The sequence below is a fragment of the Lacerta agilis genome, chromosome 1, assembly GCF_009819535.1.
Source record: "Lacerta agilis isolate rLacAgi1 chromosome 1, rLacAgi1.pri, whole genome shotgun sequence".
Taxonomy (NCBI): Eukaryota; Metazoa; Chordata; class Lepidosauria; order Squamata; family Lacertidae; genus Lacerta; species Lacerta agilis.
The window spans coordinates 71,415,030-71,427,831 of record NC_046312.1 but is presented as its reverse complement, the minus strand read 5'-3'; the positions used below and the strand labels follow the sequence as shown (position 1 = coordinate 71,427,831).

The following is a 12,802-nucleotide window of genomic DNA, read 5'->3' as shown; positions in this document are numbered from 1 at the left end:
AATAAGATTTTCACTACTTTCCAAGTATCTTCAGAATTCAGAGAAATTTCCTGTCCCTCTTAAAGGCTGGAGGCTTTCCTTAACCACAGGCTAAGCTTGCCACATCAAATTAACATATGTACCTAATAGTAGCAAGTGCATTTTTGAACTTGTGAATCTTTTACTTGTGACAAGTGGTGTTTCTCATTCTTACGTTTCAATGTAGCTGGAAGGAGTGTGAGGTGCATTATCAAGTCGCTCCTGCAAAGCTGCCAAGACTTGTGGATTCTGCATTACCTGGTCTGCTAACTTTTCTGTAAAAGAAGAGTTTAAACAAATCTCACTATAACTGTATAATTTTATTAGGCATTTATTTTGGCATCATTTCCACATAAAATTCAAACCAGGGAATTCTTAGACGGGGTATTGTGCTCCCAAAGGAACAATGAATCTATCTGGAAATATAAGACGTTCAAATTACAAAAGCTGTGGATGATGAAAATAAGATGACATTGAAGAAAAGTTCAGAGGTACAAAGTACAGGTCAAAAGCTATCCATTCATTCAAGTTCCCTTGTTGTCCCCATCAACCTAAGCTGCATTTCTTTGGAATTTTAAGCAATTCTATCCCTGAAGGGCCAGTGCACAAAACAGAACATGTAATCAAAACAGATTTCTTACTCTGGGGCCAGGATTAAAGAACCATCCCTATTCATACCCAGCATCAACTAGTTGCCCGAATATGAAGATATTATCTCAGTTCCTGAAAAGATATGAACTCCAGAGAAAATGTGCAAACCTGGCGAGCAGTCTTCAAGAACCCTCTGATTTAGACCTTTGATGTATATGCAACATAACAGAAGGCAGAAGGAAGTTCTTGGCATACCCTTTAAGACAGTGGCCACAGCTCCTGCTACTCTGCCATTTCTGTCCACTAACCCTTCCCTTTGCCTTCTACATTGCTATAGCAAACATAACTTTTACCCAATCAGGAAGAGGTGCAGGAAGGAGCTATACACAAAAACCAGGATAGGATGCACAGCAGCAGCATAATTTCTCACACCTTCAGAGCTTTTAAAGGAATAAAAATGATCTCTGGAAACCCTAACCACACATTCATTCTGCATTTTAACATACTTTTGAAACACAGTATTTTAATCAGTTACCTTTTTTATCACCGGTACCTTTAGCAGCTTCCACAGAATCTGAGGCAGCATCTTCTGTTTTACTGCAAAAACATATTTGAGAGATATTTGCATAATATAATATAACTTAATCCAAGTAAGCTTTGGTAAATGGGGTGGATCCAGGGTAATGCTCACTGGAATGCCACTCACACTGAGTGGTTGGGAGAAGGACTAAAAAGCAGAACTTTGAATGATTCCTCCTTTCCTCTGTAGTCCATTGTTCCAAAGGGCTGCCCTTCTATTCCTGATAGGACAAGTTCTGGATCCAACACAATGTAAACTGGTATTTTAAAAATTAGTAAAGGTATCAATTTCTTGTTGGCAGTTTTGACACTCAAATGAACTTGTACAATAGGCACTTAAAAATAAGTCAGATTTTCAATTTTCCATTACTTCTGCCAAGATTGTACACAGGATAAAGGCTAAAGATGCTGTTAGGTCAATTATACTGCATTCTAGGTGTGTGTGGAAAGATTCCCATGACACATATTTCCAACTTGAAAAGGCAATTGGAGAAAATTAAACTGTAACCCTGGTTTAAGGAGCTATTTGGCACCTAGCTTATATATCAAAGTGTCTAAAACTGGATGTGGCTCACATACATCATTTGAATAGCAATGCCCCTCCACTGGGAGGGGGGATGGCCCCCTCAAATATTTTACTGACGGGTCCAAAGGGACCTTGGTCTCTAGGAGTTGGCTCCTATGGCACACAGTATGGATGCCACAAGAGACAAGACAAATCAGGAGTCTGTGGCATGCCAGGGCAGGAGCAACGAAATCTAGTGTGCCTACCTAAGACAGAATGAGCTCTGCCTGCCACTCCAGTGCAGGATTGCATTCCATTCCATAGCTCAAAGCCACACCCCTCCCCACCGGCCTTCACATTTCTAATTAAGACCAGAAGGAAACACATCATAAAACATGAGGGATTGCATATTTAACTGTACTGTACCCTGGAGCTGCACTCTTATATTTTCAGTTGGATTTTTATACCCCTGCCAAGAAGTTGGACCACTACTTTTTCAGGACATATTCTTCCTCTCTTGCCTTGTGAATGGTAGTTTTGTTATAAAGCTAGTAAACAACTTGAAGCATGGGTCTAAAAATTCTCAGTAAGCTTCCCATGGGTAACTGAGAACAACAACAAAAACTTAGTAGGAAGAACCCACAAGTTCTATGTTTTAAGGGTCTCAAGGACGTACAATACACCATCAACTGACCATCACTCCTTGACACAACATGACCCAGTAATGGGGCTACACAGACATACCAATTTCACACAGATTAGAAGAACAGTAGCACACACATTTTCATTTATATATTTTCAGAAATGTTTAATGCTTTTAAATTGTGTTGTTTTGCTGTTTTGTTGTTTGCAGTGCTCCATTGGAAAGAAAGGCAGGATATAAGCTTAATAAATGGTCATCATCTCCTGACTCAATAGAGGGACTACATCTTAACAGGAAAAAAAATCTGTGTAGAAAATATGTTTTATTAAGTCCAGTGAAAGATTTTCTCAAGTACAGGCAACTCCCCATTTGCATGGTGGTCGTGCCGAAAACGTTGCATGCGTCAGTGATCACACATCAATCAGACAAGCGCAAAATGTTGGCCACTAATTCTTAAAGACCCATAATTTTCATTACTTTTCAGAACATACCTGTTATCTGCCATCTGCGAGATCTTTTATCCACCTGTAAGACAATACAAACATAGAATTTAAAAGTATGCTGATATGTTTCCAAAGCAACTTTCACAGAATAGTATTATTTTTGCATATTATTTTTACTAATAGCCACTTACAGCATAAACCACTTCTGAATCACATTTACAAAAGGTTTCAACAATCTTGTATTATGGAATAGACTTGCTTTTAGAAGTTGAAATACATTTCTCTCTGTTATTTTCCACTGAAAGCCTATTGCATTGGGATTAGCAGACTAAAAGTCAATCCTAGAATGTGTAAGATATATGGTTTTCTCCCTTCGTTAACAAACATCCAAACAACAGCAGCATAAACTAAAATCCCTACTAGTTCATATATTTAATTTTTGCAATACTAGAGGTAGAACTTATTTAGCCAATCACACAATTTTTGAAAAAAGATTAAATGAACTGAGAGCTTGAATAAACACATAATTGTACATAGCAGTTACCCACTATTCTCTATGCCTTTTGTAATGTATATAGATCAAAGATCTATAATGACATCTGCAAGGAGTTGCTACTCTTAACTGCATTCTAAGAAATGTAACTTTAAGAACTTGTGCTTGAGCATGCTTTTCATTCCTCCCTCCAATTTTTTCCCTTGTGCATCTAATCTTTTAAAATTGTAATTCTGAGGGAATGGACTGTCTTAATACTGCTATCTGTAAGCTCTGAGAACCTTTTTTGTTATAGAAGGTATAAATGCTGTAAATAAATAAAACAAATCATTTGCAAGTGTTGAAGAGAGAAACTCAAGAAATTACTCCTGTGGGCAGGATCAGAAGCAGAAATGAGTGAAAAAATGGATGCAACTCTTGCCTTTGTACAGTAGGGATACATTCCAACCACACCGAAGTTGGGGGTTTCTACACAAACACATGCCTCCATCCAGGCAAGGAAGCACTATTGTCATATTGTTATGCATTTGAGGGTCATGGCCTAGGCCACGGATGGGCATGAGTGGGGAACCTATGGCATGCAAGTCAATCTTGGTTTGAGAGGCTATTTCCCCAAAGCCACACCCACCTGTCAATCAACTGGCATCACCCTATTGCAGTTTTCTTCAAACTTTTCAGACAACCATAATTTTGTGACACAGTAATTCAGTTTTACTAGCAAACCAGAGGTTAAACTAACCCCTTATAAGAGTGTTTGCTTGACACACCTACACACTGCAGCCAATACACTAATGTGTCGTGACACACGGTTTGGAAAGCTCTGCCCTATTGGGTCGGTGACGGCAGCTGATAGGCAGGGATTCTGTAATGCATTGGCAGAATTCCCTATAGACAGCAGAATTGAACTGTTCATCAGCTGAAGATGTCATGACATCAGAACTGACAAGTGGATGGTCAATTCATACATACCCAGAAAGTATACTCATATATACTCTGGAGCGTGCTCTTAGACAATTGTCTATATGACTACAGTTAAGTGACTTGGATGTCAGATTGTAGGAGGTCAGCATCAAACCATATTTTGGCATTACAAGCATGAGTATCAGACCCATGCTCTTTCCTTTGCTCCACTCTGAACTTAAGACAAACCAGTGTGCAATTTCATCCAAATCATGTGTTACCTGAAAAAGTGTGGGGTGGGGTGGGGAGGACACTATGGACCAGAATTTATGGCAAGTATCTTTGCAGTAGCCACAATTTATGGCTCTGGCAAAGGATGCATGTAGGTCAGAGCAAGGGGTAAAGGGCTGGAAAGCCCATACAGTGCAACTGTCAACTTGCCAGGGGAAGGAGTTACCCCAGAGGGAGAATACTCAGAATCATGACAAGTGAAGTGGAAGTAAAGGAACTAAAAGCCCACATAGAGCTGCAGCAGACTTGCTCAGAGAAAGAAGGCAGGCTGACATGATGCTGGTCAAAGTAAGAGAGAGGGCCAAAAGGGCCTCACAGAGCTGTTGCCAGCTTGTTGAAGACGAGTGCAGGAAGACAGTCTACAGGAGAGAGGTCCACTGCTTTGTTGAGCTAGGGTGAGGAGCCTACAGGGAGGGAGGGAGGGAGGGAGGATTCCTCTTCTCATGGTTGGATTTTCTACAGCAGAAATGGAAAACTATTGTCTCTTGCTTGTTCATTGTCAGGCAATAATATTATCTTTTTACACACAGAGAGAGAGAGAGGTGGGGGGGAGAGAGAGACATACAAAACAGCCCTTCCCAAGGGAAAGCCCTGCAAGGAGAGCAACTGGTTGGGTGCTGCTGCTGCTGGACAGTGGCATAATACCCACCCACCCCTTTTAAGAGAGTTCATGTGCACAGTGTGAATTTGGCTGAAAAGTGATTCTGCTGAAGCCTTGGTGGTGCTGCAGGGGAAAGGAGCCTGGAGGCAGGAGATACCCTGGACTTTGGCTCTTGCTTTGTTTTTTTTCCTGCAGATCAATGTCCCATGAGAAAAAAAGTTTCTCCATCTCTGAAACACAGGATCAAAACTCTCCAAAATATATTTTGGTTACATTTTAGCAAGGTTTTACAATGATAGATATGGTGGAGATTTAAATTGTTGCTATTGTTGACAAAGAAACCCTTTAAAATCTACTGTAAATCACCCAGATTACTACTTGTAGATTCTTACCTACTTCTGCCCACAAGATCACATGACAAACTGAAAAGCAGATAAGAGCAAAAATCTGAAGGAACCGTTCATTTGGGGAAAGGCTATTCATCACAAATCTGGGTCAGCTCACTGTTCATAAGTTTAAGATGAAGTATTTCTGACATGGTCAGAAAGATTAAGAAAACAGCTAAACATGCAGGAGTGATAGGAGCAACAGTTACTGCAACAATAATAAAACTACACTTTACACCCAATATAAGGCTGCTGAAAGAGTCATCTTTCTCAAGTTCTCCCTGTCCTCCCATTTAGGATAATTTATTCCATGTTGTGACAATATACCATATATACTTGAGTATAAGCCTAGTTTTTCAGCACATTTTTTTGTGCTGAGAAAGCTGCCCTCGGCTTATACTCGAGTGAGGCAGGTGGTGGGGGTGGCGAGAAAGAAGCCCTTTCTCTCCGCTCGTGCCGCCACCCGCTCTCCCCAGTCAACCATTCCTTAAGAAGTGTACAAGAACGGCAGTTATTTACTCTCCCCAGGCAGCTTGTTCCATTCCTGAACTGCTCACATAAATGCAAACTTGGCAAAGAAAGAAGAGGAAGGAGCAGCCCAAAGGGCTGCTTTCGGGCTGCTCCTTCCTCTTCCTCCTCCACAGCGGCAAAGGTGAACCGGCTTATACTCGAGTCAATAAGCTTTCCCAGGTTTTTGTAGGAAAATTAGGTGCCTCGGTTTATATTCGGGTCGGCTTATACTCGGGTATATACAGTAATACTGTACTGTGAGTTTCTGCTTTGCATGTTATTGGCATTAGCTGGGAGCGTTGGGAGGAGACACAGACAATGTAATGACTGCATTAAATGGGGTATGGATGAAGGGTGGCGGGGAGAGAAGAACTTGATATGGGGCTGCAATTTTTGGCAGCAGTCCTGTGTCATGTGCAACACGTAGTTATGACCTCTGTAGCAGAGCAAAACACCTACTTCAAAGATATAAAATATTAGAAGTACTGCTTAGAAGCCCAGAAGACAAACATCAGAATATTTAACTATAATCACAATTTATAAGCAACCTCTAAAGTTATGTAGCCTGCAAAGGTAGTTGAATTAAAGTTTACTGAATGGTCAATATATGGGACATAATTAAAAATAAAGGCACTTTACGTGAAGTTGCTAGCAAGTAATAAGACAAAGTTTGACCAATTCAGTCAGCAATAGATTGTTTCATAGATGGAATGCTAAATTCTACTTTGACTTTTCCTCATCATTATCCACACTGACAGCCAGTGTGTTATAGTGATTATAGAGTGTTGAACTAGGACCCAGGAGGCTAGGGTTCAAATCCCCACTAGGTCATGAAGCTGACTGGGTGACTGTGGACTAGTCACTGCCTCTCAGTGGGTTGTTGCAGGAATTATTTGAGGAGCAAGGAGAACCATGTAGGCCACCTTGAGCTCCTTGGACAAAAAGGTGGGACATAAAATGCAATAAATAAATAAATAAATAAAATAAAATATCCATAGAATAACATTAAAACTACACAAAGTACTTTAAAGAAAAATGTAAGTGGCAATGTGTATTAACACCAAATTCTCAGTCTTGTGAGGTAGAACACAATGCTTTCATAAGCATGTTTTCACTGATAGTAATAGTCAACAAATTCCAAAAACACTTGCAGAGTATTTCAGCAAGGTGAATCGCCAGAAATCTGTAGGATTATGGTTATAATATATATTAAATAAAAATTAGATATCAGTCAACATGACCATATCTCAAACCTTTTATAAAGCAGACCCACAAACAAAACATGTTGTGTTGTGAATTGTCCTACTGTGAATGGAAGGGCTCCTTCCATTTGCAGATGGGAGCTTCTTCCTGCAGCTCCTCACAACACTTCCCACAATGTTTTGGAGGGGCCCCCAATCCTCTGCAGAATATTCAAGTGGTACAGAGGAAAGGAAGTATTGGCAGGAATTGCCTTCACTCCCTCCTCTGCTGGGAGTTCTACTCATGGAAATCCTGAACACAACTTGGTACTCATAAAGAATCACGTTGTACTTAATATTATGTAAGTGCCATAGTCCTTCACAGTAATTGTCCTGAATGCCACCAGCCAACAACATGGTGATCAACAAGATTCCTGAAATCTACTAATAAATGCTTACTCATTTCAGAATTAATTTTGTAAATGTGTAGAACTGAGACAGATTTTCTGCAATGTCCCTAGTGGAATTTGTAGCCAACAAAGGCTTGTTTGAACTAGGCCTTTTAAGGATCATATGCACATGTTTAGAGGAAGATGTAAACTTACATCTGTCTTTATTGCTATGCAACAAAATTATCTCAAAGAGTAACTGACAGCAAGTTGTAAGCAAAATATAATTTAGTTTTCAACCAATATTAATTTGGTTTTCAACAAAGGACTCACAGTTCCTTCTCTTCTTCCTTGCCACATCAGTTACAATAGTACATACTGTACTTATTAAAAAGTCAGTCAAGTATGCGAAGAATTACACCTAAGAAGCAAGAGCATTTTAAGAGACCGCCTGCACTGTCAGTCAAAAAGAATTAAACAAAACGGCTGATAAGTGTCTATATTTTGGGACCCTTCCAAAAGTGGATTCTTTGTAATAATTAATGCAACCACAATTAAACTAAAAGATTTGCAGTTTCATCAAGTCTTGTAGACTGGGTTACTCTGGGAGGAAGGGTGGGATATCAAATTGGTTTAAGATCTAAGATAGCTGCCTAAGTTTACTCAGATATGATTCCTGTATGTGTAATGGGGCTTGTGCACAGTTATTGGAGAGCATCTGTCATGAAGTGGGATTTAATTCTTATAATGTATAGGAGCTCATGGCTATCCAGCTGCAGTAGACTTCAACTCCTATTAATCCCCTGGGTACTCAAATGGGAGGAATCAAGATGAAGCAATGGTAAATGGCAGCAAACGTTTGAAAACTAACAGGGGAAAGAATCTGTATGCTAAGGAACATAAACAGTAGCCATGCTGAGATTCTACTACAGGAAGTTTTCAACCATATGGTGTTATTGTGTACACAATTCATTACTGGACATTATCTTCCACAGTGCCACCTATTTTAAGAACTTGACAGTTTCACAGTAGTGCTCAGAAACCACTTCCACTGATGTGAAATACATCTTGATCAACTGTTACATTTAAAAGTTTCTCCCAGCTGAATGACCAATCCAGCATGATGAAACTTGCGTTCCCAAGGTCTTGCATTTATCACTCTTTCAAACCTTACATCAAGTGCGAGTCAATTATCTTTCTAAGCCTGTCAATTATCTTTCTAAGCCGGGAAGATGGTGCGGCCCCTGCAATAAGAGCTACACGTAGCGATGCCAAACCACAAAGGAAAATTATGGCTTCCGTTACAGAACTTGCAGTCAGAAACCCTCGGGCAGGAACAAAACTACTGTATGTGTTCTCTATACAGCGACGGGGGGGGGGGGAGGAGACTGGGAGGAAGAGAGGAGCAGTGACTAGAGGGCGCTGGCAGGAAAAACAAGGGCCCGCCAGGTTACATACTGCAGGGCCTACATTGGGATAAAAGGGGGGGGCGCTTTTCACGGTGTCTGTACCTATCTATACGACAAGCCTTTCATAAGGCGGGCACACACGGCGCCAACTGACTTCCTCGCACCGCAACTCCCGCCCCCGTTTCCCACGGCACACCTTTCTGGATAGCCATTTTTAAAGCGGCGTGGCTTAGCCAGCTGGACGGGAAGAGAAATCGCAGAGCACATGGCCGAGAACAGGCACGGGAGAGGGAGGAAGCGACACACGCGTGTGGATGAGCCCGGGGTCCGCCCTGAGGCGGAAAAAAGCGCCTCTCCTCCCATCCGCCTGCGGCAACCCGTGTGAGGAATCGCCGCCACAGAGCGAGGAAGCGCCTCGTCTGTCCCTTCGCTGAAGCGCCGCATCCCGGAGCCTTAATAGCCGCTCCGCCGCGCCCAGAACCGAGGCCGTTCCTTAAAATGGTGCTCGTGCTGGGACCGGACTGCCCCACCCGCTCCCCTGCCTGTTTCCCTCCCGTCAGCCGGGCCTCGGCAGCACAACGGGGCCTGCTCGCCTTCCTCTACGCCCTTCAGCCCGGGTGTGCAGCAGCACCACAACAGGCCCGCTCCGCGCTGCGCCCCGCCTCGCCCCGGCTCAGCCCCCGCTATCCCCAACTCACCTGGCCCGGCCCTTGCGTCTCCTCACGCCCGCAATAGCAGCGCCCAGGCTGATCCTCTCACTTCGACTCACTCGGGGCTGCGCCGCCCTAAAGAAGCCCGCCTCCCATTGGCCGACGCGACAGCGCCGCGCGTAGTAAGAGCCGTTCGGATTGGCCCAGGGTTAGCGGCGGCCGCTGCTCCACACGCGGGACATGTTGACTTTCCGGCAGAAAAGGGATGAGCCAATCAGCGCGCGGGGAAGGTGGGAGAGCTCGCGCTCGCCGCGCGTGCGCGGGACCGCTCTAAGCGCGAGAGAGTTCTGCGATGCAGGGAAGGGGGCGAGGCGAAAGGAGTGGGGTGGGGTGGGCGGGGCTTGTCCGGTGGAGCGAGGGAGGCGTTGGAACGCGCCGCGGCATTTAAAGGAGCAGCAGCTGTTTAAGGAAACAATGGGTGGGGAGGTCGGCTCTGCACTAACATTATGGTTGCGTTTTGCCATGGCAACGTTTGTGATGGACAACATCTGAGCGCCTGGCGCCAAGCTAGAGCTAGTCGACTCTTACCTCGAGGCTGAGGGCGTTTTAAAGTGAAAGGGAGAGTATTGTGCCAGTGTTTCGACGCATAAGTAGATTTACTGTACTGGCAGGTAATTTAGGGTGCGGGTGGCTCTGTGGGTTAAACCACAGAGCCTAGGGCTTGCCGATCGAATCCCCGCGATGGGGCGAGCTCCCTTTACTGGGTCCCAGCTCTTGCCCACCTAGCAGTTCGAAAGCACGTCAAAGGGCAAGTAGATAAATAGGTACCGCTCTGGCGGAAAGGTAAATGGCGTTTCCCTGCGCTGCTCTGGTTCGCCAGAAGCGGCTTGTCATGCTGGCCACATGACCCGGAAGCTGTACGCTGGCTGCCTCGGCTAATAAAGCGAGATGAGCGCCACAACCCCAGCCAGAGTTGGACACGACTGTACCTAATGGTCGGGGTCCCTTTACCTTTAATTTAGGGGGAACCAGTGGCCCTTCACTTGTGCTGGATTCCGCTCCCATCAGCTCCTGCCTGCATGTCATATAGTCAGGGATTGTGGGAGTTGGATATCAGCAAAAGTTCCCTACTCTGGAGTCCTGTCTGAAAGGGACAGTGTGCTATGGTGACGGATAATGCGAGAAAGCCTCAAGGAAAGCATAAACGTATTGCACATTTGTGCGGAATCACGTGTTCACATCCTGGCAAGAAATTGCATTCGCAACTTCCTACCCTCTGAACATGCAGCGTTTTAGAAATCCATCACAGGTGTGTAAGATGGAGCACAGTAATCCTCGCAGTGAAGTGTAATAGCTTTGTAAAAAGTAGTTAATTCACATATTCAAATTTGAGCTTCTTGCTATGCGCATGATGGTGAGCATCACGAATGCAAATGCAAATAGGCCCAAGGCCAACTTTACCATGAGTTCCAGAGGGTGCCATTGTGTTTAGTTTCAAATTTCTCATATCTGTGTGTCAAAATAAAAGGGGTGGGAAGCAAAGCAGGATGGCATATTTACTATTTACTTCCAGTTTTAAAATGTCAGTGACTTTAGTTCTAGAGACATATTGATTTAGAATGAAACTCCATTGAAACTTACATATGGTTGGGCTGTGGTGAAAGCAGCTGCAGGCAGGGACGTCTTAGCCATAGAGGCTAGTGGCGCGGGGAACCACGGCTATTTCAGTGCACACCTCACAGAGGCACAGGAAGCTGCCTTATAACAAGTCAGAAAATTGGTTCTTCCAGCTCAGGTGTGGAGAACTCTTTTCAGGCTGAGGGCCACATTTGCTTGTGGACAACTTAACAGGGGCTGCATATGGCCAGATGCAACAGTAGGCAGAGTGATGGATGTGCCTCAAGTTTACATTTCAGCCATGCAATAATTAGAGCATGACACACAACACCTATATTTTTGCCTTCCAGACAGGCAAAAATACTCACGGAAGGGGTGGTCTGGGGAAGAGTCCTGAGAGTCAAATGAAGAGGCCCAGAAGGCTGCATTTGGTCCCCGGGCCTTAGGCTCTACATCCAGGCTCTAGCTCAATATTGTCTACACTGACCCAGCAGCTCTCCAGGGTTTCAGACCGGGGTCCCTTTCAGCTCTATCTGGACCTTCTGGGTTCAAGCAAGAGTAGGCAGGCAAGCAGGTGGGACATTGGCTCACTTAACCACTCTGGGGAGAGCAGGCTGGCAAGGAGGAGTTGCTGCACGCTTGCTTACTCACTTACCCAGTACTTATTTGCTTGGAGCCAGAACGAAAGTATCAAGGAGCAAGCTGTGGCAGCTGCTGCTCCGTCTTGCTCATTCACCAAGATGGGTGAGTGACAGCAGCAATGAGGAGGAAGAACAGTGTTTGCCACTCACTCCCCTTGTCAAGGTCTCCCTGCAGAACGTTCCTGCTGTTCCACCTTGTTGCCCTTGACACTGTTCTCTCAGACTTCCTCTCCCACTCTGAGTGAGCAGCAAAAGCAAAGAATGAACAGCAGCAGGGACTGGGAGGGAGATCATCTTCCTGGGATGTGGAACTTGGTGGATACCTGCTGATGCCAATGCCTGCCCCACTCCCCACCCCTCCAGTGCTGATTCCATCTCCTTGAAAGTAAGAAGCCAAATCCCTAAATATGCAGAGGAGTGCCCTTGTCAAGCTGTTGTTTTTTTGTTGTTGTTACTAGAAGGATTTTTTTTATTTATTTTGTTTTGTCTATTTCCAGGTATATGTTCCGTGCATATAAGAAAGTCTCTCTAACTGCCAGCCTTCTCTTCTTTTCCTTTCAGAAGATGTAATCATCGAAGACCTCGAGGAAGAGCAGGAAGGAAGATGGGGGTATGCCGGGGCCATGATGCGCAACTGAATTGCGTGACGATGGTGATCTTAGAGGCGTGAATGCAGGGGCGGAGCAAGGGGGCGGGCCGCCCCGGGTAGCGCCCTGAGGGTGACACTCGGGGCAGGGCCCCGCCCCCCGCCATCAGCGCCTCCTGCCAGCGGCGAAAAAAGCCGCTGAAAGGGGGTGGGAAAGGAAGACAAAGCAGGTGCTTTCAAACGCCTGCTGTGTCCCCCCCCCCTTCAGCGGCCCCTTTCGCCACTGGGCTCCCTGGGCGGAGCCGGGGCATGGAGATATTAACATTACAAAATGTTTTAACTCAAACCTACAAACATTTTCATATGTTT

The 12,802-nt window shown here is 44.5% G+C and overlaps 1 protein-coding gene across 3 annotated transcripts in view; it reads right to left on the bottom strand.

The window, feature by feature from the left end:
- NAP1L4 (nucleosome assembly protein 1 like 4) overlaps positions 1-9,805 on the bottom strand; it is a 34,151-nt gene extending 24,346 nt beyond the window's left edge. The window contains exons 1-4 of one of the 3 annotated variants that reach the window (XM_033154270.1): positions 9,638-9,805; positions 2,828-2,861; positions 1,145-1,206; positions 194-293 (exon numbers count right to left, since the gene is read on the bottom strand). In XM_033154270.1, the coding sequence (XP_033010161.1) occupies positions 194-293; positions 1,145-1,206; positions 2,828-2,841 (176 nt within the window). In that variant the 5' untranslated portion in view covers positions 2,842-2,861; positions 9,638-9,805. The remainder of the gene's footprint in view (positions 1-193; positions 294-1,144; positions 1,207-2,827; positions 2,862-9,637) is intronic. The other 2 variants (XM_033154279.1, XM_033154288.1) reach the window with 2 other exon arrangements.
- Positions 9,806-12,802: the final 2,997 nt, after the last annotated feature.